Source organism: Lissotriton vulgaris, chromosome 4_1, assembly GCF_964263255.1.
Source record: "Lissotriton vulgaris chromosome 4_1, aLisVul1.2, whole genome shotgun sequence".
Classification (NCBI taxonomy): Eukaryota; Metazoa; Chordata; class Amphibia; order Caudata; family Salamandridae; genus Lissotriton; species Lissotriton vulgaris.
The window spans coordinates 984,188,178-984,215,390 of NC_141691.1; the positions used below are offsets into that span (position 1 = coordinate 984,188,178).

At 46.6% G+C, this 27,213-nt stretch overlaps 1 protein-coding gene across 1 annotated transcript in view; it reads left to right on the forward strand.

The window, feature by feature from the left end:
- The window catches only part of NEDD9 (neural precursor cell expressed, developmentally down-regulated 9), an 80,206-nt gene that overhangs the window by 41,515 nt on the left and 11,478 nt on the right, over nt 1-27,213 (forward strand). The window contains exons 3-5 of the mRNA XM_086965244.1: nt 17,532-17,630; nt 19,177-19,386; nt 25,321-26,496. Of these exons, the coding sequence (XP_086821370.1) occupies nt 17,532-17,630; nt 19,177-19,386; nt 25,321-26,496 (1,485 nt within the window). The remainder of the gene's footprint in view (nt 1-17,531; nt 17,631-19,176; nt 19,387-25,320; nt 26,497-27,213) is intronic.

Sequence of the window (27,213 nt, forward strand, 5' to 3'; positions counted from 1 at the left end):
TGGCTTTAAGGAAAATGTTGTAATAGCTTAGCCTCTGGTGGTAATTATTAGTTGTGGAGTGGAATGCATTGATACCGCAGACTGAGGTGTTTACTAGGCCTGTGATTTGAGCCTGAGGTAAGTTGAAGCACATCATGACGGTGCAGTTAGAGCGGGACAGCTCAGTTAAATCTGTGATCTCTATTGCTCTTGTCAGAGCAGTTCCAGAGTACAAACCCACTCCGGCACAGTTTTCTTCTGCTTTGAGCTTCCCCCTCTACCCAACCTCAATGGGGCCTTTAATTATTTTTTCGGCTTCCGGAAGAGAGTGTGCCTTCTTGAATGATAGCTGCCTTTATCAAGTTGTCACCGAGTACTCTATTAGCATTGTTGGTGACTTTATGGGCTTCTGAGGTTTTAATACTAAAAGAGAGACTATTTCTGTGTTTTTTCTTTTGTGCTTCAAGTGAGACTTGCTGTCTTCTGGTGCACTCCTGAAGAAAGATCTCCTATTCCTGAAGGGTTTTATTGGCCAACCCAACTGCGCACCTGTTCAGGCCCTGATAAATATGCACACACATACTTTAGTCAGGCGTATGTGTGTAGTTGGCTAGTCTAGGGCACTGGACCCAGCTATTTGGTACCATGTGAGGGTTGCAATGGGGAAATCTGTGTTTGAGATGGATTTGAGCATCCAAAAAGTGGTTGATCGTTACTTTCTTTTATCACTATGTGTTGGAATGCTGCTGTGATGAAAAAGTGCAGCAGTGCTCCAGTAGAGGCAGTTTAGTGGCCTTGACCATATAAGTTTAAAAGATGTCACTGTTGCTGATTGTCTGATTACTTACCAGTAAATATCATTACTCCTGATTCTGTTGTCCTCGTCCTATTCATCACTAAATGAGGTGCATTCACTTAGCCAGTCAGAAAAAAAGAACAAGAAGCATTCACTAAGTACATCCCCTCCCCCTTAGGAGGACGCCAATGAAGGCTAGAGTTATCAAGCCTTCCTCCTGTACTACCAAGCCTTGCTAGTATGAAGGCCGGCAGTCCGAGTGAAAAGGAAGGGCTAATTGAATGGGATGAGGATAACGAGACACAGTAGTTAAAATTACTGGTAAGTAGTGAAACATTACCTCCAAGTACCCCTTTTCATCACTAAATGAGGCATACCAAAGCGTCTCCAACAAGGTCTTCTTATTCAAACAGACCCAGAAAGCAAACCACAGGAAAATCACCATACATAGCAACACTCAATAGTGATTTATTAAGGAACAACCCACCAGGGTGATGATAAAACCAAATTCAGTACCCTCAATCCAAAGTTAGTATTGCCATGACACACATGCTGCAACCATAATGTTTCACAAAAGTATTAGGAGTAGCCCAGGTAGCTGTAAGACAAATCTCAGCAATTGACGCACCACTCTGCTCTGCCTAACCTTTGGCACTGCGCAAATTCTCCCGCTGTGTGACAGAATTAATAAGTGGGCGGAATTCGGACGACCCCTGGCCGTCTTTAGCACACGCTCACCGTTCCCTATAACAAGTACGCCAAAGAAATCACTTGTTTAATCCAGCGACTGATGGGCAATAAAGATGCACTTTCCTCCTTGTTAGAAGCTCCAAAGGACACCAACAAATTATCTGATCTCCTAAAGGGTTTAGATCATTCCACATAAACCAAAAGGGCCCTTTTGCCATCGATCAAATGCCACTGACACCCTGAAGATGAGTCCATGTCTTCAGACAAAGCCAGAAGAAGGATCTCTTGATCTTAATCTATCTTGGTTTCCTATGTTGGAGTATGGATTTACATGGACAAATCAACCAATGCCTACATTTTCGATCTTCTTGCCTGGGTTCCAAAGATCTACCAAAGGACTTATTGCAAAGAGAGGGGCAAGTGAAGGGGAGAACGGAATTTCATCTACTTGGGCATGGTTGTGTTCCTCCACAAAATGATTGACCCCCGAGCTGGTTCAGAAGTTCTTTAGGATCCTATTCTTTTTGTCTCACCATTCCAGAAATGCCAAAGCAGATGTAGGATCTCTGGTAGAGTGAAGGCGAAGCAGCCATCTAGACCCTGAACAAATAGAGATTTATGGAGTAGACTTATCTCGGGAATCTATCCAGACATTACCTTCACAGTTAAGACAGGCATAGATAAGGAGAACAACATGCTGTTTATAAATATGTAACCCACCCTAAATGGAATAGAGGGTGAAGCGATAGTGAGAGAAAATTAGTTGATTGTGGAGATGTGGGAAGGGTTCCCTTTACAATTGCAGCAGCAATTAAGTGTACCCTTATGCTACCATTCGCCCAAGGGTTATTTGTCCAGAGAGAGAGTGTGGGTGTGTTTGTCTCTTACTCTGTATCATGGTTGTCCTGCAAGGAGCAACCAAAAATAGGATGGGCATCAAATACATTTTGAACTCCAGAGAATATTCCTGGTTACAGTTGGGCTGTCATGGCTTCTATCAAAATAGACTTGACCCAATCTGCACACCAGGACTGTCAAGAGAGCTGCCTGTCCCAGGAATCTGGCGGGTGCGTCATAAAGAGGTTTTTAGACCTCTGCAAGACTAAGTAGGGGAGAAAGACCTTGTTGGTTATTTATTTTGCACAATTAGGGCCAGATGTATGACCTTTTTTGCACTCGCAAACGGGAGATCGGCCGTTTGCGACCTCAAAAAGGGTCCTGGCATGTACAAATGCTGTTTTAGGAGTCACTGACTCTCAAAATAGCGTTTGCGACTCTCACTATTAGGAAGGATCGTCCTTTCCTAATAGCTAGCCTCAATGCCATGTACTATTGTTTTGCAAACGCATTTGTGGCTTCAAAACACTCGCAGTTTACTACCTACTTCAAGTAGGTGGTAAACCACTCTCAAACGGCAGGGCGACCCCTTCCCCCTTTGTGAGTGTGTGAACATATTTTTTAAGAGCAGGCAGTAGTCCCAGGGACCACCGCCTGCCCTTAAAAAATAAAACTGAAAAGTTTCCATTTTTCTTTTTTAAATGCATCCCGTTTTCCTTTAAGGAGACACGCAGACCTCGGGCACATGCACATCTCTGCCTTGGACACATGCACACCTCATGCACACGCAAACATCAGGATTGGGCACAGGCACATCTCAGGCACAGACCCACACACATCAGGCAGGCACACACACGCCTCAGGCTTGGATACAAGCACTCCTCAGGCACACGCACACCTCAGGCTCGGGCACACGCACACCTCAAGCACACGCACACCTCAGGCTCTGGCACAACTCAGGCTCGGGCACACGCACACACCTCAGGCTCGGGCCCCAACACACACCTCAGGAACACTCACACCTCGGGCTCACTTACACCTCAGGCTCGGGCACATGCACACCTCAGGCACACGCATGCACACCTCAGGCACATGCAGACCTCGGACGCACGCACACTTCATGCACATGCAAATGTCAGGCTTGGGCACAGTCACACACACACCTCAGGCAGGCACAAACGCACATCAGGCTCAGAGACGCGCACACCTCAGGCACACACACACCTCGGGCTCGGATATGCGTATACCTCAGGCGCACGCACACCTCAGGCTGGGACACAGGCTCACCTTGGGCCCAGACACAAGCAGGCAGAGCTGGCTGAACCTGGAAGTGATTTGGAAGCATACCGTTTTAGCCCAAACCTTTCTTTTTCGTCAGACTGTTGCTATGTGCGTAAATAAATGACCTCAGCACTGACACTCAGCCCATGTCTGCCCGTTCTTTTTTTAGAAGGGATATATTCTGCCTAGACAGCGTGGGCTCACCTAATAGTGACTCACTTTTATTTGTGGTCCACCGATGAAAGCGTCTGCCAGCCATGGATATGGGCCAAAAGACCGAGTGAAAGCAGATGTGCAAAAAATTCAGAAATTGTATTATGGGGTTTTGGAACAGCTTTTAAGTCAACATGTGAAGTCAGTACACTTCTGAAGCAAAACTGTAAATGACGAACTGAGATTTCGATTTAGCAATCGGAATTACTGAAGGAGAAATTCAATAGTGCCTTTGTCGAATTTGCATCTGTATCCACATTTTGTCCCAAAAGACTTCCACGCTTTGATGCTATGCAAGGTTCTATGGTAAAAGACACACAAATGATGGGCGGAATGCGATACATTCCCCCAGTCAAGAGATCTTGGTTAAATTCATGGTTCTTTTGCTTTTCATGACATCCCAGTGTGGTACCAGCCATATGCACCTCAGTCTTGACCCTGCTCCTCATGGGAACATTCCAGCCCGAACTGCCAGGCCAGGTTTACCTGGAATGGAAACAAGTATCCTAGGACCGGTTTCGGGGTATCACCCCATATCAGCCAGGCTAGCTTGAATCCAGTGGTACAGTGAGCAAGGGACCCACGTCTGGGCATACTTGGTGCACTAAGGGCAAAGCAAAAGACACACAAATGATGGACAGAATTCAGACCAAATCAAACATTTCCCCAACCCCCAATCCATCATTCTTTTGCTCACCATGCCAACCCACTTTAGAAACAGCCATATGGAAGAACGTGGTCTTTTTGAAGGAGGAACCCCATTTTGCCCTTTAATGCCCTATATAAGGGGGCAAGTAATCTAATTTTGGTAGCAACGGGTGTTTGCATCTGAAATTTGGGCAGGAAAAACCTGGAACAAATTATGGAGCAAATAGTGCAAAAACCTGGTTGCACAGCCTGGACTATTTGAAAACCTGTACGACTACAAATCATAATCTGTTGCAAACTGCGCATCCGGCATTTATAGCTCTCCACACAACTGCTAATTAATGGGTGCACAATTTGCTGTCACGATTGCTTGTCATTTGTGATATGGTCCTTAATGGAAGCTGGCTTAAGATTTTGTGAAAAGTTCAGTATTTCTCCTGCACCCTTGTCTTATGCACCCAAATACATTGGTTCATTGAAGTTGGCTAAAGCAATGTGAAAGGGTAGATATTTCTTGAGTTCGCCCACTCTAGGGGGCATATTACCAACAAGTAGCGATATTTATCGCTAAATAGGCTTAGCGACAATTTTTTTATCGCTGAAATAACGCGCTATTAGCAACGTTTATCTCCAAAGCGATACATTTTCTGGCAATAGCGGCAAAATGCGTGAATATCGCTGAAAATACAGCGATATTCACACATTAGCGACGAAATGCTCTTAGCCATGTTATCCACCTCCCATTGGATAACATGGCTAAGAACTGGTCTATTTACAACAAGGGGTGGTGAGGGACAGAGTCTCTGAATTAAGCAGAAAGCTCTCACCCAGTCAAGAGATCAGGGCTAGATCCAACACCGTTTTTTAGCTCACTGCACCATCCCAGTTTCAGAACCTGGCTGTATGCAAATTAGTCTGTTCCTGTCCCAGTGCATGATGGGAACAGGGCAAACCAAACTACAAAAGCCAATTCTTACACTGGGATCTTTGGACTGGGTAAGAGTGGTCTGTTTAACTCAGACACTCTGTTCATCACCACCCCCTTTTTGTAAATCGTTTTGGCCACTATAGGTGTGGCAGGGTATACTCAGACATGAGTCCCTTTCTCACTGCTCCATCAGGATTCAAGTAATCCGGGCCGAAGAAGGCTGAAATGCCAGAAACCGGTCCCCGGTAGCTTGTCTCCTTTCTGGTGAAGAATTGGCTTGGTAGTTTAGTCTGCCCTGTTCCCATGATGCACTGGGCCAGGGACAGACTGATTTGCATATAGCCAGGTTCTGAGCTGGGATGGGGCAGTGAGATAAAAAACGGTGATGGATCAAGCCCTGATCTTTGGACTGGGTAAGCGTGGTCTGTTTAACTCAGACACTCTGTTCATCACCACCCCCTTTTTGTAAATCGTTTTGGCCACTATAGGTGTGGCAGGGTATACTCAGACATGAGTCCCTTTCTCACTGCTCCATCAGGATTCAAGCAAGCCGGGCCGAAGAAGGCTGAAATGCCAGAAACCGGTCCCCGGTAGCTTGTCTCCTTTCTGGTGAAGAATTGGCTTGGTAGTTTAGTCTGCCCTGTTCCCATGATGCACTGGGCCAGGGACAGACTGATTTGCATATAGCCAGGTTCTGAGCTGGGATGGGGCAGTGAGATAAAAAACGGTGATGGATCAAGCCCTGATCTTTGGACTGGGTAAGAGTGGTCTGTTTAACTCAGACACTCTGTTCATCACCACCCCCTTTTTGTAAATCGTTTTGGCCACTAAAGGTGTGGCAGGGTATACTCAGACATGAGTCCCTTTCTCACTGCTCCATCAGGATTCAAGCAAGCCGGGCCGAAGAAGGCTGAAATGCCAGAAACCGGTCCCCGGTAGCTTGTCTCCTTTCTGGTGAAGAATTGGCTTGGTAGTTTAGTCTGCCCTGTTCCCATGATGCACTGGGCCAGGGACAGACTGATTTGCATATAGCCAGGTTCTGAGCTGGGATGGGGCAGTGAAATAAAAAACGGTGATGGATCAAGCCCTGATCTTTGGACTGGGTAAGAGTGGTCTGTTTAACTCAGACACTCTGTTCATCACCACCCCCTTTTTGTAAGAACTGGTCTAAGCAGGTGTTAGTTTTTGGAGATATTCGCGCTTAGCGCGAATATTTCCATTGCTATGTCTGCCTTGCTAATACGGGATAGCGACGTTAGCGACTAACAGGTTGGGTACGCCCACTTTGCATGTCATTAGCGATAAATATCGCTGACATGCAAAGCGGGCCCCAAACTTCGCTATCGCCTACAAGCTGTCGCTAACTGCTGTTAGCGACAGCTTGCTAATAGGGCGATAGTGACTTAGCGGCGATAATTCTATCGCCACCCTTGATAATATCCCCCTTGATTCGTTGGTGCAGTCAGTGTGCATGCAGTGCAGAGCTTAGGTTGGAAATGAGGCCTCAGAGGGGAATGCTTGGAGTCGGGTGGGGGGGGGGGGGGGGGGGGGGGTTGGGCTTTTATCCTTTCAAAATCCTTACTGGCACTTCTGTTCCTAGCGAGGCGAAGTCCACCTGCCCCTGTCTATAAAGGGGGAGAAAAAGGAGGCGGGGGCGCACAGGTCAGCCCTGTTTGCTCCTTTGCTGAGGGCTCAACGCCATCCTGTCAAGGAAGAGTTACAGGGTGGAAAGAAAGGATTTGTTTCATGCAACTTTTCTCACGTCGTGTTCCCCCATGCCCCACAGCCCTCCTCTATCAAAAGAAAGAAAAACAGCTCCAGGTGGCACCCAGGATGTGACCTTCAAAAGAGACGTGGGGTGGGAAAGGGGCAAAATGTAGCAGCACTGGGGAAGATCAAAGCCTGGTCAGATGCCACTTGGTGTTTATTTTCACTGTGGTAATGATGTAGAATGGAGGGAAATGCTGAGTTTTGACAAACGTTGAGAACTCAGGGGAGGGAGATGTGTTGCACGCTAGCCACTACCGCCTACCTTTCACATTTCCTCCATCTAAATTAAGGGTACTGTTTATTCAACATCTTGAGGATGTTGTTGAGCTGAAGAGAATTTATGTTATATCCTTGTGAATGACTTCTTCTTCAACATTTACCAAGCCCATTAATGGATTCCGAGCGGGTTCATACGTGTCAACTCTCCCATAGTTAATTTTCCCTTTGTATATGCATTATTCCTTCTAAAATATCCCTCTCTCCAGTGAAAGTCAAGTGGCAATATTTCAACTTTTGCTCTGTTAGTCATGTATGACAAGCTCTGTTTTCTGTGTATGACACATTTTAATTACACATGTGTTTGCGAAGTGAACGCACCCTATAAGCTTTAATGCAACAGTGAAAAGAACAAAGGAAGTAAACACCACGCAGGAATTTGAGTAGAGCATACTTTATAAGATTGTGATGTACAGTTACATATTTAGGAAACTGTGTGCCTTCTTATTAGGTGCCTGAGTTTTTGTGTGTCCGTGTGCGTTGATTTTTGCATTGATTTCATGTGTGTGAGTGGAGTCTCTGAATTTCTCTGTGTGTGTGTCTCAATGTTGTGCCCTCATGCTCTGTATGGACTGTGAATGTGTGGTAATTTTCTGTGGTGGGCCCAAGATTCTTATGTGTGGAATATTCATGTCTACGTAGATTATTTACCCATTTAGGCAGCACGGATCACTGTGGCCTTAGAAGTGTGTGACGAATGTTGTGCAATTTGATACCTGTTCTCTTCAGAAGTTTGTTATCTAACTAAACAAGAGCTATTCTTGTAAGTTCTGAGCCAGTCATAGTGTGTTTTTACTTCTGACTCACCGGCTTTTCCCCACCTAAGCCAACCTCCTCCCCCAGTCAGTTTGTAGTAGCGGGCTTTGAAGAGTGGTGGCGGAGCCCTCTTAGAAACTGAGACGGGTGAATCACTGCACTGCATGCATTGCAGCTGACACACTCTTCCAGCCTCGTTGATCCTAAACGGGGAGCAGTCTTGTGAAAGCGATCCAGGCCCGGCATGTGGTGCCACTCCAAGGCATTTTTCATGACACACAACACAAAAATCACTTGTGTCCTCTTATTTTAAGTTGCTGAGTAAGGAAAAGAAACCTCTTCATGTGTAAGCATGGCCTTCAGTGTGGGACACACCACAGGCTCAATGATCTGCAGGCAGTATATGCATCAGTAGCGCTGATGATTATTGAACCACCGTTCGCTGGATCGGCCCTCTCTAGGCACTGATCACCCTACCGTCCGTTTGGGGAGATGCTAGAGAGCCCACCCCAGAAATAGAAGAGCGTAACTCCTTCAGTTTTATTCTCCTTCGCAGGCATTGCCAGAACGGGTATAGAGATCAATTGAAGATGACTCAAAGATTAAAGAGAAGATGTATTCAGACATTGGAAGAAGGAAAGTGTGAAGTTGTGTTTCTTTCAAACTTTAGCTTGTACATTGTAAATGTTACAATTGAATTACATTTAGGGGACCAGTTCAGGTTTAGAGTTGGAGCTGAATCCCATATTTCAAACAGGATGTGTTCACTGATTGTGGGAATTTAAAAATCCAAGAAGCCAAATGGTAACAATTTCTTGACATAATGATTTTTTGGGACTCGTAGAGTGAATATCCTTGCGCTTCGTGCTTTTCTGCTTCCCAACCTTTTCTTTTGAAATAGAAAGTTGATCAGGGTGCTCTTCTCTCAAATATTCCAAAACTCCACTATCATCTTTATGCCACTGTTTCATTGTAACCAAGTGAAATAGTGATTGTTTGTACTCTGTCACCATCCATCCTTCCCCTCGATATGCATCATTTGATTTTATACCACTGCCAGAATTGAAGACTATGACATGCTGTAGGTAAAATGAAAGGGCGGACGTCGAACAGCATTGCAAACCCTATTTTCATTCTATGTTCTTCCTTTCGTTACAAGCAAATACATCCGCTTACCGCCAATGCCTCATACAGACAATTGAAAGATGCCGGAGAGTGCGTGTTATGGGCCAGATACATAGACAGCAGAAGTCTTTCTTTGATGAGCTGACCTCAACGGAGAGCACAATATCATTCTGGTTGCTTAATAAGTACGGCCAGCCTTGCTTTTTCCCGCCTCTACACAGCATGCTCGAAATACACCAAAACTAGCAAAGGCGAGCTGTCATGGATTGGAAGTCGAGCGATTATATTTCAAGGAAACCACTTTCTGGAAAATTTGTGGGGGTGAAATGCATGTAAGCTCACTAACTACTCTCCTGTCCAATTCCTAGCTCAATTAAAACACTGAGCAAGTGTTACCATTTCTGGGTTAGATGAAGCATCATGTTTTTCGAAGTGCAGTATGAGCAAACGGATGTCCTTGCAGGACCCTAGGAATTAACTCTGTGTACTCTGACTGTCAAACAGGTGGTCTTGTTTCAGTATCCATATGCTACATACCTCTAAGTAGGGGCTTCTGCGTACAGCCTACATTTTTTCCAATCTGAGAAAAGTCAAAAAGTATGTTTTCGGCTTTATTTATTTATAACATTTATTTTCAGTCACTTTTTTCGTCTGTGTTCTGCCACTGAAACATTATGGAACAGTCTTGGACCAGATTGCCTGTGTTCATCAAGAGACCTCTGTGCCCAGTTGAGGGCTCAGGTCTTGTCTAGAGGTCAGTGTACCTCCCACAGGAAGTGCTGACCTGTGCCAGTGCTGGAGTTCCTCGCATGTACCAGTTTTTCCAGACTCCGGCTCATCAGTTTATTTCTTGTCATACTGTTCTGCATTTCCCCGTCAAACTGAACACGAGAGGCATGTTCTCTTTTGGCTGTGAGCCTAGGTGACACATGTTCTTTCCTTCCTTACCTCTGCATGGTTACTTTTTTGTCTACCATAGCACTAGAAGTATAATGCGAAGTTATGCTGTACACCCGCTACAAAATTTGACAGGGGGGTGTTGAGGTGTCTCACCAAACTGAACCTATTGAGTGCTCAGCCAGTCCACTTGGAAGATATTAAATCTTCTAGGTCTCACTGGATGTTGCCCATGCCCTTCTCGCCCCGTGGCTGAAGGGGACTATATTGAGGGCCATATACATTTTTGAGGTCTGTGACCGCATCCTCCGCCACGTAATTGGTAATGAGGGGAAAGCTTTGGACATACACTATTAATGTGCCATCCAGCGCCATGAACCCCTTGGGTGCCCGTGCGCTTAAAAAGTTTCGATTAACATAACATGTGTTAAAATGGCATAATATAATGTGCTGCATTATGCCTCATAAAGGTCCTGTCCTTGACACATAATTTAGTCAATTCGGCTGCATTCTTTTTTACGTAATTCTTGCGTAATCTTTTTTACCCTGCCTATACCATACCGCTGTAAAGCACATATTTAACTTCTAACCAACCAGGTCCCCTCCATATTCGTCTTGAAACATTTTGAAATAGAAAAAGTATTAATCATGCGTGCTAGTAGAAACTAACCCAACCAGTAGGAGCTGCACAGATGGGAATCCCACTCTTGGCTCAGACAAGACTTGACCCCTCCATTCTCTGGCCATTTCTTCAGAGCCGTAACCCAACACTAGCCCTTTCAGACACCCATCTGACCTCAGCAGAAGAGTCTAAAAATGAACAGCTGGGAACTCTATCAGGGGAACTCACTACTAAAGCATATGCCGTTTCCTAGGCTAGTAACGGGGCCCACGCAGCCATGTAAAGTTGCAGTTGCCGTTTAATGATAATTTAGGGATCCATTTTTCATTTTCCTGCTTGGAAAATGTCTTTTGCGGTGCACAGAAGAAAATAAAATGATGTAGATTCCCTTTGATGGCACCTTTAGAGGTGAGCTCCTAGCTGTCCATTCCTCGTGCAGCAGAAATGTGCACGCTGCTGACCTTTCTCCAGTGGAACCTTACTTAAGCAATGTCTTTGGGACAAGAAGCTGATCACTGTTTTTTCCGTCCCTGTGTGTAGCTACAATGTTGCCACTGTCCCCAGGCCACTGTCCCCAGTCCTTTCTGGGAAATGGAGGGCAGTGTGTCTGTGGTACACCATCTGCCTGTTTCCATGTATAAACAGGGAAAATTATTAGTTTGGAAGGTTAGTTTGTTATTCAAGCCCAAATGACCACAAAGAGCACACAGATAAATGTCTGCCTGACAGTAAGCTGAGTCACGTGTCTTGGGAAGTGCCCTCCAAAACTTCAAGAAAGCGAGTCCTGGGGTTACACAGGGATGAAAGGGTTTTCATACAGACGTTCTTCATGATACACTGGTTAGTCAACCAAAATGAGTGCATTGCGTTATTGATTATAGGGGAAACAGAATTTTTACACGATTCTCCTTTCTGGGTGATGTGATTCAGCAAATAAGACTACAGCAACAAAATGGCAGACGTCTGTATGAGGTCTGTATTTTTTATTCCAAATTACTGTTTCTAAATAGGGCGAGGGCAGGGAGCTGCTCTATGATCAACCAACCACTGGAATAAAGGCTCCTAGCTGAAATGTCTGTAAAACTGGAGATTTGTGCGACACCACCCCCCTAAGTACTTGGTCGTCCCCTGGTAACTCTTGCCCAATGGCGTTTCTAGAGGCGATTGCTTTTTATACACATGTACATTGTCCTATTTCAACATTTTAAGTAAACACGTAAGATTGTGTGTTTCCTAAAAAAATTGTTTTTTTCGGAGACAAAGGTTGTTGGATGTAATATAGTGTGGCAAGTTGTGTTTTTCTTTCCGTGACATTCAACAGCCTCGGTGGTGGGGTCCCTCGGTGGTGGGATCCTGGGGCAGACTAAATGAAGCTGTGGCATGGGCCTCATCTGACCCCTCTCTAGCATCAATCTTCAAATGCGTTTTCAGAAATCAAATCGAATGTTGTTTATTTTGCACGTATTGATCTAAAGGGTTCGTTTCAGAGCTCTGCCGAATTTTTTATGGTTTCCTTCGAGCACATTTTCGAGGTGTACCTGGCTGAAAAAAGTACAAAGTTTGTATGTACACTACTTACAGTCCCTACTTCTTCACAAACCCAGTATGCAACTGGATCACGATTAATCGATGTGAACATTTTAGAGTACACATTGAGGTCGTGGAATTAGAATAAAATAATTCTGTTAATAGCGGGGCACTCGGAATGCGACCATAATATAACAAAAGACTAGCGAACAGGCCAGTCTTGTCCTTGCTGACTCGAACGGCCCTTCTCAGCAGCTCACAGAGTGCTTCCGGTGGGCGGTGTGTGTGAAGTTAGGCTTTGGCCGGGTTCCAAGCCCCTTCCATGCTGGTACTAGGAAACGTTTCCCCCTCATTGTGTTCCGAGAAGCTAGACACCGCCCTCTTTTACTTCAAAGATGGGCGTCGACGCTGATGTGTGCCCTGGGAACTGGCTCTGCTGTCAGGCGCTTTCAGGGTCATTTGATACTGCGTACTGCTGCGTTCTCGTTTAATACATCTATGTGATTTTTCTTTTTTTTAAATATGCTAAGTTACTATTTCGACGGCCGTTTGTAAGCGTAGAGGCGACAGTAGATAAAGGTAGAAAAACGTAAGTTTTTTACAAATAAGTGCATAAAAGATGTGTACATTTATATGTGATTAGTTAGATTTCTGCAGAAATTAAAGTTGTCTTGGTAACCGGGCTAGAAGTAATTGATACGTGACTCAAATGGAAACGTAACCCAAACAGCAATACTTTTAGGCTGATGTAGCTCTCCATATAGGAGAGAACCGGAATTAATTTAATATAGTGCTGCTGCTCACATTAACTAAGTGGCCGTGGGGGCAGGGAACCGGAGCCTAGGGAAAAAATAATTTAAAAAGCCCACTCCACAAGAATCAGAAAAATCAGAACAGAAAATAAGCAAAGAGGGAGTAATTGAAGTCACAGAGGGCGTAAAATCGGAATAAGAAGCAGGAAATCAGACAAATGTGGCAGGAAGTTATTATATCGTGATTAGCAGCATGGAACCCAAGGAAGAAGATTATAAATTTCCAATTAGATAATCTGTGAGGAAGGGAATACAGGTATTCTAGTTAACACATGGTGGTGGGATTCTAACCGTGCAAGAACTGAGCATGTATGATAGTTCATCGCCCATTTCATCATACCTGTTGTGTAACGCAGCATGTCACGTCGCTGACAGTGGTTTAAACGGGCTATTTACAGTGCTCTGAAGCTTCAATGGCATTTATGAGGTCTGATTTGCCCAATCACAATTTCCTCTTACGACCTGCACTCCACCCAGTCTCTCACTGTGATAGAAGACAAACTCTTTGGATCGCCAAACCAGGCCAGATATGGCTGTGTCTTCCAATGAATACACTCACTCTATCCCCCATTTTTTTCCACGTCTGCTCCGCCATCTCGCCTGTTCACACCATCTGCAGATCTATCGACTGTTCTATTTGGTGCCCAAACAAAGACTACTTGGGGACAATGGCTCTTAATGCAAAGAGGCACCAAATTGGGCCATCTTTTGGGTCTTTTTCAGGTAAAAGGGCCTGATCATGAGCCCTTGATCCTGGCTGTACCTCCAGCGATCTTACCAGTGCGCAAATAACCACCCGGTTTCTCTGTCTCTCCTTACTCAGTTCAGAGGAATTAAAGTAACCGTGCGTTGTTTTCCCAGGGAACCTGCAGCGTGTTATTGTTACCCACCTACAAAGAAGCTGCATCAATAGACTTGCAGAAATTCACAGAGTATCGTTAGCATTACTACTCACTTCAAACGAAGCATTTTCTGCTGTCCTGATCCATTAGCCTACTTGTTAGCAAGAACTAAGTTGGTGCACAGAACCGTATATAGCACTTTCTTGAATTCATGGTAAGGATGAGCAGAGATCATATCCTGGCTAGGTGCTTCCCTACCACAGGAATTCTGATCATTCGCTGCTAACATCCTACATAGCATATAAATGGCAAGATTACACCGACTTAAATGTCTTTTGAATAGTTTGTATAGCTTTCACCCAGAACTGGTTTCAAAAGGCAGTTTCTGTGAATGAACATAATGAGGGTTCATATTTGACCCATTAGTTGGGTCGGAAGGTATCACACATTCATATTGGACCCATTTTTGGTGGTGTGTCTTAGCTCCTCGGTATAGCCATTTCAATTTCCGATTAGCCAAAGATGCATGCCAAGTGTTGTGGAAAATTAGTCCCTGAAGGCTGATAAGTGCTGGCAAATTATGAATACATGGTAGCATAAAAAAACATCGTGACACTGGGCTGGATCCAACAGGGATCCAGTGCCTCTCATGCAGATTTCCACCATCTTGCATTTCAGAATGGACACTGATACTTAATTGTCTCTGGCAAAGTCTCCATGTCCCCTTTCCGAGGCTGGTTTAAATGGTTTGTAGGGAAAAACATGAAGAGCATTAATATTGGACCTGCTCTTGCGAGGGCAGTCCAGCTGCGAATTACATCCTTAACCCCTTCACTGCGGCGGCTATTCCGTCGCAGTGCTAAGGGGGCGGGGCGGGAGAGCGGCGGGTGCATGCTGGTGATGGAACCGCTCCGTCACCAGCGTTGGTTGCGCTGTGCTTGTGACGGAGCGGTTCCGTCATGTCCCCGCCCGCTCAATAGAACGCTCAGCGCAGGCGCGGAATTCGCGCCGAGCATGAGCGGTGGGCGGGCCATGACGGAACCGCTCGGTCATCAGCACAGCGCCACCGCAGCTGATGACGGAGCGGTTCCGTCATCAGCAGGGGAGGGGTTAAGAGCCGATGCAGATCCCATTGTGGTAAAGTAACCCCAGAAGAGTGGAAAGTGTTGGTAACAAAGTGTCAGCACGTATCTGTTCATCACTGCGTGCTGTTGTACCAGATAAATACAACCCAGAAATACATCAGGAATAGCAATTGATGGCCTACTTAAACATCTGTGATAGAATCTATATCTGTTTACCACCAGAAGTGGGTGAAGAGATCCTTTGCTTGTAAAGAACATCATGAGAGTTCAGTTTAGACCTAGTTGTGCCAGCCTGGTGGCTGCAAAGTACAGGTATCGTCACATGTCCTGTTGGCCAGAGACGCAAGCCCCTTGTGTTGTGGTAAATTAGCACCAAAAGTCAGAAGGCAGGTCCTGGCAAGAAATGATTAAAGATCAGCCGATAGCCCATCCTCAGTCTGCGGTGCTGTACCACAGGAATCCTGTGCCTCTGTTGCCAGTTTGTCTCATTCCTTAACAGAAAGTTGATGCCAACATAAACGCCCCAGTATGGCTTTCACTCTTGATTACATGGACGTTTAGTGGGAAGGAATTCAATGATGATTCATATTGGGCCTGTTTGTGGCGTTGTGGCCCATCTGTCGGCCAATGTCCTGTCCATCGATGGTGCAAGGGCTGTGTTGTGGTGAATTTATTCTGTTGGAACTCCAGTAACCACTGAAGTCTCCGAAAAAAGTTCAGATCTACATGCCGCTGCAATGGCAGGCACCAATATCCTCCACCCAAGAGCAGACAAGCTCCTCTAAGCGCATTCATTCACCATGTTCCTGAGGATGGATCCCTCACAGCAGTATCGCTCGCTCTGCGTTTCTTCCACCGCTGGCTTGGTAGAATAATCAATTTAGTACAAAGGGGCCATTTTCTCGCCAGCGGTTCTCGAAGCTTCTGCTTGTTGTGAGCATGCAGTCTCTGGCGCCGCATTCTTGGCATTCATCAGGGCCTTGTTGAATGTCGCATTGTGAGCCAGCCACCACAGGAATGTGGCGCAGTGATTCCAGGGGCAGGTGGAGGGGTTCCAAATGTTAAGAATAGACTTTCTTTATTACACCTCTATCTGCACCTTTTGGGTCACCTTTTCAGCCCAATGTAGGAAGAGGAAGGGGACTGCAGCTGCTTCGACTTTGCTGCTTGGCTCTGTTTTGGACACATACTGTCTTCTCTTCTCCGTTGGCTTCAGTGCCCTTAGACTTGTGGGACCAATTAGGCAACAGACAGCCTGGTAAAGATTCACAGCCCCTTCACTCACTTCCCTAGAGTTATTCCCCGTTAACTTCAATCTGATCCCTCTAATACTACTGGAGTGCAGGTCTTACCAGTAAGACCAGCTAACATTTGTCCTGACCAGGCAGACTCCTAGTGTGTGCTGCCATCATGACTGCCTTCAAGGCGTGCTGGCTGGTCACGCCATTCTCCTTGTCGGTTCCTAGCTGAAGTGTAGAGTGCGTCAATACCAATGTATCTAGTTAGTTGTTCAGTGGCAGAACTCCCAGCTCGTTGGCACTAGAGACCAATCAGATGCCATTTTGGAACGGATTTGTGAGGACTGAGGCATGGCATCTTGAGAGGGCCTTGTTTCCTGAGATTTCAGAGCCAAACGCTGTAGAACTTGTGCAAACTGTAGTGCCACTGGTCCAGACTGGAGGGGCTCTTAGCGCCTGCCATTACGTCTTGCACCTCTAATGCAGTCAGTGGACAGTTCTGATTTAACCGTCAGAAAGAAGTGTGAAAATGTTCAGGCCTCAGAGTAATACACCTGGCAATACGGGAGCGCCCACCCACAGTTACTTTTACACCAAAACGTCCCAGCCCTCCCCTACCTCTTACCCTCACAGGTGTCAGGAAGCAGGCGATTACCAGAAGACATTGTACAGAAAAACATGGGGGCAGACAGCAGGAGCAGGCCTGCCTCCCTCCCTTCGAGGCGTTTGTATGTAGGGTTTGCCTGAGGTTCATATTACCGACTAGGCGCCTTTATTTTCATTTGCAAATGCAGCAAAGAGAGCCGGGGGCGCGCGAGCAGGGCCAAGCCTCTGCTTTCTGAATAATTGGACAATTTTCCTTTCCCAGGAATCTCAATAATCGAAAACAATTTAATGGAGGGCGTGCAGAGGTCCGGGGAAGGTAATTTGATGTAAAATATAGTGTGAACATTTTCCCTTCACTGCCACAGCCTTGTTCTGGGGGAGGGGGCAATGGATTGTATTAAAACCAACAGATTTCTAAACTTCATCCCTAAATTGTAATCCGATGTACAGCGACAGATGGCTGAGTGATACTTGTTGCGGATTTTGTTGTTCCTTTTTTAACTTTGAAAAACTGTTCTGAAAAGAAAAGGCTTCTCAGCAACGAAATACAAATAATTAATACCTACTTTGTTTTTTCTTCCCTAATTCTCTCGGAACATGCAGGTGGTGACTCCCATCCGGGTAGGCCAAGGTTATACCTACGACTTCCCGCCCAAGCACCAACCAGACACGTATGACGTCCCTCCCATGCGCCCCCAGCAGGTACGTATATGGCAGAGAGATTAAATGTACTAGAAACCTAATTTTAAGAAAGCAGCATTTTCCCACCAGAGAGCTCATTTAGTTTTTAACTTTTGTGTCTCTTGATTCCTGTACAAACTCTGTTAATTATTCTCATTATTTAAACGCCTGATTCTTGGGCTCTAAACCGAAATTAAAGCCATGCGCGAACTTGAATTTTTCCTAATTCACATAGTTGGATTTTTTTTTTTTTAGATCTGCTTATTGGGTTATACAACAACATGCAGACATACAGTAATTACAATAAGGCCCATGGAAACAATACCCTACAGTAATTCCTTATCTGTATTTCCACCACGTCCAAGTTCTGAGAGCGGCTCCGGCTCTCCTTTGACCCAACTCTTGGGCCACAAGCCTAGTGACGCATCCTAGTGGGACTGTTCTCTCCTATGCTGTCCACGTTTCCCCGTCATTTGGAGCCTCTAAGTCTGAGCCATTCTCTCTCCCTTTCCAGGCTCTCCAAATCTTTTCAAACTTACATGTACACCCTCTAGCTTGATAAACAACCTCCAGCGCTTTCATGCTCCATTGTACATTGCAGGCCCATTCAGACACCGTTGGAATCTTTGCCCCTCCACAATATTGCACTATATCTCTCCTAGCTACCAATAGTGCCATGTTACGGAAGAATGTGTACCTGCCCAACGTCTGCTCCTCCAAATGCCTAGTGTCGCCAGTTGTTGGGTGAGCATTAAAGAGCATTCCGTAACTGAGAATATCCTGCCTCTTACCATTGTCCTGTATGCTTGGGCACTGTCACAAGATTTGAATTAGTGCTCCCCTTCGTCTGCAGCCCCTTAGGCAGCGGTCATTGACCGTTTTCCCCATTTTGTATGGATTGGTTCTTGCATTACATGCCCTATGAAGAATTTCCAGCTGGAACAGCCAGAAACCCAACTGGATAGTCACCTCCCAGTGTTACGTATTGTCCTCTTCCCATGCGTCATCGTCCAGTCTCCCTAGATCACCCTCCCATTTACTTCATAGCGCATCAAGGAGAGGAACGCTATTCATAGGCAAAGTTGCACAGATTTGCGAGTCCACATGTTCGTGTAGCAGGGCTCCTAGAATGTTACTCAAACTGCTTCTCCTCCACAATGTTGCAGAGAAGGTCACCGTAACCATGTGGGATATTTTTTACCTGGTTGCATTGAAGGATTGACTCTCCGTCAATTAGAATTGTGCTTGGATCTCGCGTAACGAAATCCTCTCTCCTTGCCTCCAGACATCAGTATTTGGGGTCTTTTAAAGACAGCTAATCATTGGCTTTAAGAGGCCAGGCTTGTCGCATGTTACTTCCCTGAATAAACACCATATTTGTTATCTTGTAACTCGTTAAGTCTCACTGCCAAACTACGACTTTGCCACAGTATCTATATCACGATTATGTATGGACAGCCTCCTGATGTTTGATAGTCTTAACGTGTACTAGTTTGCAAATTTGACCTCCTCTAAAATAGTTACAGCAAAAAACGTGGTATTAACAAGACTGTTTATCTGATTGCAGGAGGTGTACGATATCCCACCAGTTCAGGGCTCCCGGTATTCAGGTCCACTTGATGAATCAACAGCACAAGGCGTCTATGACATCCCTCCTTCTCAACAAGGAGTGTACGACATCCCTCCTTCTCAAGGCATATACGATATCCCTCCTTCTCAAGGCGTGTATGATATCCCTCCCTCTCAGGAGCTTTATGACGTCCCTCCTTCACAAGGGGTAAGTCCTGTGCAACCACATTATTTTTAATTCCATTCCAAGGGATTTTTTGTCTGTATCCCGTCTTAAAAAAGATTTTAAAGCTTTTGATGTTGTTGTTGTCATGTATGTGATGGCTCTGAATTTCCAGTGTGTAGGCTGCTGAAGTGGTGGAGGCTGTCTTGTATTCCCCAGTTTTGGTGGACACAGACACCCTGTGGTAAAAGAATGACCACAATACCTTGGAGTGCCCCTCTCTAGGTTATCTCCGTCTCTCTTTAGGATCCAAATCTGGTATATTTGTGGAGGGTCTTCTTGCATCTTTATGGAAGACCCAGTTGCCAATTACTGTGTCCCTCTTTTGCCTCAATGGTCATATTGTTGGGTCGTATAGACACAGAGGTCATAGTTACTGCAATCTCCCTCAGTCTTCTCTCCACTACCCCCGGATGAATGATGGGGAGCATGTAGATGACTAGAAATTGCTGACCTGCACAAAGGGGTTCCATGTGCAATAAAACATGGTGCAACAGGATGGACTATCAAAATATCGAAAATGTGTAATTACCTTGGTTAATGCCATAAACAAACTACTCACATATTGTATGACTAGGTTCAGTAACTGATATAAGGCCCTCATTATGAGAGGCCAGGTGTTTGGTGTGATATTTCGTGCTTCCAATAATATTCAGCTCTGCGAGGCTCAGAATTTATTGGTTGTGATGCACAGAACTTATTCCGTATTTGTGGGGAATAACGTGCAGACTTTGGTACTTAGTGCATAAAAATCCACATGTTCGGGTACTTAGCATGCATTTTTCTAATGGTCGATTCCTGCTAGGGATCGATCTTTATCAATACATTCTGCATATCTTAGAATAATTACAAACCCTGCACAGACTGGGGTTTGCACTGGGTACTGACATTTACGGGCCACTCGTACTGAGGGTTTAATGAGTGCATTGGAGAGTTTGAATCTTAAAGTGGATTAAGGTGCAAGGCACCATTTGTGCGAGGAGTTCATTTTGCGTGGTAGATATTTTTGGTGTCTTTTCTTTTAGTCTGTGCCTCACTCACCACGACGGGTGTCTAGAAAGGGAGGGGCGATGAGCATGGTAAATTATGTACTAGTAAACAACAACCGGGGAATACATTTTTTTTTTGTACAAAGAAATGAAAAGAGCAGGCTAGATCCTAAACCCCAACTTCAGTCCCTGCATTCCCCGTCAGATACTGTGAGGTGAGGTTGTGCCATCTTTGTAGTGATGGTGATGAAATAATTAGCAGATGCCGGTTGCTTCGAGGTCTTCAGTTTCACTTTCACCTTTCCTGTCTGGTATTGAGTACATCTGCAGAAGTGGATTCAGATACTCCCTGACAGCTCAGATTTAAGGACGGCCAATCACATGACTGATATATATATCTTTTTTACTTGCAGCTTTTTGCACATAAAGGGCATGCAATTGCTTCAGTATTGGGATAAGGGTTTTTTCACCCCACCATGATTGTTAAAAAATAACCTAGAATAGAAAAGCTTTGTTAAATGTATCTGTACAGTAACACAGAAATAGGTGTGCATCCGATAGTCCCTTTCAAATTAATAAAATTATGATACAATATTTTTTTAAATTTGCCGAGGCATCCATCCAAGTAATCGGTTAACAAACGCTCTTTCTTTAACCTCTGACCCTGCCAGCAGGTAGGTCGCCCCTAGCGCCACACAGTCCTCCCGTGGCATTACCCCGCTGAGTGCCTCGCTATCTCCCGAGTAAGCTCTCTGTGCCCTGATCACTGTTTTGTTTGTGCCTCGTTTTTGCCCTGTGACCCCTCTCCCCGTTCTCTCCTGTGCCCCTGATTACTGTGTCGTTTGTGCCTCGTTTTTGCCCTGTGACCCCTCTCCCTGTTTTCTTCTGTGCCCCTGTGCCCCTGATTACTGTGTTGTTTGTGCCTCGCTCTTCCTGTGCCCCTTCCCTCGCCTCCCTCCGTACCAGCCTTCTCCCGCCTCTGCGTCCCTGCGGCCCCGCCCCCTGCTGGCCCCATTCATATGGAGGCCACTCAGCGAGCGCGCCTAAGGCAAGCCCGTCTGCCCCCGTCCGCGCCTGGACCACGTCCAGCACCAGGACATCTGGCCCCCGTCGGAGCCAAGGACCTCGACTGAGATAAGACTCCTCCGCCCTCCACGCACTCAACACCGGACAAACACCCGCCAGCTACCAAGCCACCCCGAAGCGAACCCACGGACCCTTCACCTGTCAAGCCTGCAAATACACCTGCCCCCGAACCTACAGACCACCCACCGGACCTTGCAACAACAACCACCTCAAGTGCATCCTCCTCAACACACGCTCCGTCCACAGGCACGCCGTTGAACTGTGGGACCTCCTGGACACAACAGCACCAGACGTAGCCTTCATCACAGAAACCTGGATGAACGCCTCCTCGGCCCCCGACAACGCCATAGCCATCCCGGACGGTTACAAGATCACCCGGAAGGACCGCATCAACCAAACCGGAGGAGGAATCGCCATCGTCTACAGGAACACCATCAACGTCACAACCTTTACCGAAGACCCACTCTCTGCCGCCGAATACCTACACTTCCAGATCCACACCGACCCCAAGACCACCCTTAGAGGAACACTCATCTACAGACCCCCGGGCCCACGCACACAATTCAGCGAAACCATCGCCGACTTCATCAGCCCGCACGACCTAGCCTCACCAGAATACATCCTCCTTGGGGACCTGAACTTCCACCTGGAGAACAACATAGATAACAACACCACCACCCTGCTTGACAACCTCATCAACCTCGGACTCAAACAACTGGTGAACACCCCTACCGACATCGCTGGCCACACGCTCGACCCCATCTTCTCCGCCAGGAACCACATCTCCTTCAGCCACTCCTCCGGGCTACACTGAACCGACCACAGATGCATCCACTTCACCTTCAGAAAGAATACATCCCACCACTGCACGCAACTAATCCCCCGCAGATGCTGGAGCAAAATCATCACCGAACAGCTCCTCGCATCGCTGAGCCAGAACCCACCAACAAACACCGACGAAACAAACGACGCAGCCCGCAACTTCGCACAGTGGATCACCAACTGCGTTGACGACCTCACACCACTGAAGAACCCCCCAGACATGAGCAACAATATGAAAACCTCTTGGTTCACAGACACCCTCAAAGACTCAAAGAAGCACTGCCGAACCCTCGAAAAAACCTGGCTACACGAACGAACTACAGACAACATGACAGCCCTCAAGATCGCCACCCGCAAACACCACCAGCTTATCCGCACCACCTAAAGGACATCATTCAAAGAGCGACTAGACAACAACACCCACAGCCGCAAGGAACTCTTCAACATCGTCAAAGAGCTCTCTAACCCCAGTGCGAGCAACAACGACATCACACCATCACAAGAGATCTGCAACTCCCTCGCCACGTTCTTCCACCCAAAGATCGCAGACATACACGACCGCTTCGGACCCCAGACTCCACCTCCAGTCACCACACCAGCAACCCCCGCCACCACCCTCGGCGCCTGGACCCCCATCACCACTGAAGACACCACCAACGTCATGAACACCATCCACTCCGGCTCCCCCTCTGACCCATGCCCCCATCACATCTTCAACAAAGTCGACACCATCATCGCACCCCATCTCCGGAACGTCATAAATATCTTGCTCGCGTCTGCCACCTTCCCCGAGAGCTGCGGCACGCGGAAATCATCGCCCTCCTGAAGAAACCCACAGCAGACCCCAAAGACCACAAGAACTTCACCCCATCTCTCTTCTTCCCTTCCCGGCCAAAGTAATCGAGAAGACCGTCAATAAACAGCTGACTGCTTTCCTCGAGGCAAACAACTCACTCGACCTCTCCCAGTCCGGATTTCGAGCCAACCACAGCACCGAGACGGCCCTCATCGCAGCCACCGACGACATCAGGACCCTGATGGACAATAGAGAAACAACCGCCCTCATCCTCGTAGACCTTTCGGCAGCCTTCAACACCGTCTGCCATCCCACCCTAATAACCCGCCTCTTCAACACTGGGATCCAAGGAAAGGTCCTGGACTGGATCACCTCGTTCCTCCCCGACAGAACCCAGAGTGTCCGCCTCCCTACCTTCAGCTCAGAAGCCCCCGAAATCATCTGCGGCATACCCCAAGGCTCCTCGCTCAGCCCAACCCTCTTCAATATCTACATGACCACCCTTGCAGCCATCGCACGCAAACACAACATCAACATCATCCCCTACGCCGACGACACCCAGCTGATACTCTCCCTCACCAAAGATCCAGCCACCGCCAAAACCAACCTACAGGAAGGGATGAAGGACGTGGCAGAATGGATGAAGCTCAGCCGCCTGAAGCTGAACTCCAACAAGACAGAGGTCCTCATCCTCGGACAATCCCAATCAGCCTGGGACGACTCCTGGTGGCCCTCAGCACTGGGTTCCGCACCTACACCCGCGGACCACGCACGCAACCTGGGATTCATCTTGGACTCCTCCCACACGATGACCAAACAAGTCAACGCCGTCTCGTCATCTTGTTTCAACACCCTGCGCATGCTCCGAAAGATCTTCAGGTGGATCCCCACCGAAACCAGGAAAACAGTCACCCAGGCCCTCGTCACCAGCTGACTGGACTACTGAAACCCCCTATTCTCAGGAACCACCGCCAAACACCAGAAACGACTACAACGCATACAGAACGCCTCCGCACGACTCATCCTCGACATCCCTCGCCACAGCTACATATCCGGACACCTGAGAAACCTGCACTGGCTCCCAGTCAACAAGAGGATCAAATTCAGGCTCCTCACCCACGCACACAAAGCGCTCCACGACATGGGCCCAGAATACCTCAACAGCCGCCTCTCGTTCTACGCCCCCACCCGCCAGCTCGGTTCAGCCGGCCTCGCCCTCGCCATCGTCCCACGAATCCGCAGAACCACAACGGGAGGAAGATCGTTCTCCTACCTGACCGCCAAGACGTGGAACTCCCTCCCCATACACCTATGGCTGACCCAGGACCATCTCACATTCAGGAGGCACCTCAAGACCTGGCTATTTGAGCAGTGATAGCACCCCATCCTCCCTCCTGCGCCTTGAGACCCTCACGGGTGAGTAGCGCGCTCTATAAATGTGATTGATTGATTGATTGATTGAACCTGGGATAACAGCCTGACCACAAGGGGAATTATTAAGTTCCGTCAGGTAGCAGCTATGTTAAGTCTTGGTTTTTTTCTCACTCTTAATGCTCGCTTTCAGTCCTGGAGTGGTGTGAAAGACTTTGGTTGCCCAAAAACTTAGTTCATATTTTCAGGGAGGCCATATTGAAAGTGCAGCAGGGGACAATATGAGCCCTCGTTCATTTATGTATTTTTTTATTATTGATCTATTTATTTAATTATTATTTATTTAAACTTTTCACATACACACTGTGATCATCCCAATTAGAAAAAGAGATGAACGACTGGTGTATTATTTAAAAATGGAGTTGAGCTCAATATGTAGTCTTCAGACTAGGTCTGCTATCCGTCATGTGGTTAATAACAGAAGGCCTCACGCCCATGTTGGTTCAGCAAACCCATCAGAAATAAAAGTGCACTACGGGCAGTTTTGTAATTGGTGTAGAGCCTCCGGCTGCAAAGGGGGGGAGGGAGACACAACATGGGCATGGTTTGAATCAAACAGGAGTTACAGTGTGAGAGAGGAAGTATCACAAGGGTGCAGCATATGGATGGCAAAACTGAAAGCAAGTGGGCAAGGGCCCCTGGGGTTAATTTATTTGCCTTTCACCATCAGTTATATGTTTGAAATTATACTGCATCCTTCCACTTTGAACCAATTTAGAACCTCGCTTTTCCTTAGATTACCACACCCACATTTTTTTGTGTTTATATAACTGTGTGCCATTTGATCTTTTGTAGATCTATGCGGCCCCACCACCTACATTCCGCGATGATGCAGGGATTAAAGGAGAGACCTATGACTTCCTGCCTTCAATGGCACAAAGGTTCGAAGAAGCTCACAACACTCCTCCTGTTTCCAATAAAGGATTTGGGACAGACAAAAACCAAAGAACGAACAGTGACTTAAGAGGAGCGGCTGACTGGGCGTCTCGAAAACAACTGTATGAGCAAGACTTGTCTCTCCAGAAGGATGTATATGATTTTCCTCGAGGGGCACCACTTCCTGGTCAGCAAAGCGGTGCTAGTGGAAGATTGACACCAGATAGAGATGACGGGGTGTATGACGTACCGCAGCAGATCTTGCAAGGCAAGGGAGTACTCCAGGATGTAACCGATGGGATGAACCGACTGTCTTTCTCCAGTACAGGGAGCAGTCGCAGCAATATGTCCACTTCATCCACAACTTCAAAAGAGTCCTCTGTGTCGGCTTCACTCTCACTGGACAGAATGCTCTTGCTTGACCCCGACACCGCCTTAGTGAGACTATATGGGCTCCAGCAGACAGTGGAGGCCTCCATCGCAAGGCTCATTGCCTTTGTCAACTCCGAATGGCGATCCTATGTGTACATGGAAAAGCATGTAAATGAGATCCACGTTGTAATGGACAAGGTGGAGCAATCCCTCACTGACTACATACATTTTGCGAAAGCAGCAACAGTGAATGCCTGCAGCCTGTCCGATTCCAGCCTCCACAACAAAATGAGGCGGGAACTTCAGCGGCTGGAGGACTCACACCAGATTCTGACTCAGACCAATCAGGAGCTGACCTCCCGCAACTGGTCCCTCAATGTGTTGGTCGCCACCAATGCGCACAAAAAAAGTGACAATTTGGATCGCTCTGTCATGGTGGCGAGGACTGTCCCAGATGATGCAAGGCAGCTAACAACCACAATTGCGGCAAATTCAGAACTGCTGTTCAAACGAACCCAAGAAAGCTCGGGGTTAAAGAGCACATTGGAAAACACCACAGGTTCAGTTGACTATATTTACAACAGCCCTCAAGCCCCACTAATAAATGCAGACTCATCTCAGAGCCATTTCAGGACATCAAATAAACATCAGCATCCCAATGGTAACAGTAGCGACAGCTCAAAGTCAAGCTGGATGGATGATTACGACTATGTCCATTTGCAGGTAAGCCAACATTGAGTAGGTGTACGCATGTGGCCATGGTATGTAATTAGGAATTTATTCTATACATCATATATTTATGAAAACCCCATTTTCACCCCTACATTGTATGAGAAAGATGTCCAATCATTATCCCATATGTTCCTTTACTACAACTTAATGGCATTAGCAGCGTCACCAATAGGTTTCTTGAGAGCTGCAATTATGCCCAGGCATTCTCTTAACTTTGAGTTTTATTTTCTTTGTAAATAAATTGTGAATAACCAGAGGGTACCCAAGTTACTGCAGGTTTTTCCTGCATGTGTTACCACCAGCCTCTTCATGGAGATAGCTGTTTTTTAAATTTCTGTGAGGTTGTCAGTATAGTTAGATCACTCCAATCTATTGATTGTTGAACTGTGCAAAATTTCAGTAGTCACACAAACATTTCTACCTTTATTACTGTTCATGCCTCTGCCTCTCCCCTGCCTTACAGATTGGGACTCCTTGTAAAGAGACCGAACACCGGTATACATAGTGTGCATTTCTATTCTGAGAAATGCATGTGTTGACATCAGTGCTCAGTTTGTGGCGGCAGTTGCTGGTGGTGGGCACCGCCACTCATTTTTATCTTTTTAAAAACATTTTTTAAATGTATCATTAGAGTTTGACCTGGAGTAAGAGAGACAAAGCAGGAAAGAGAAAGGAGGATTAGGAGGAAGACAGGAAAACAGTGACGAG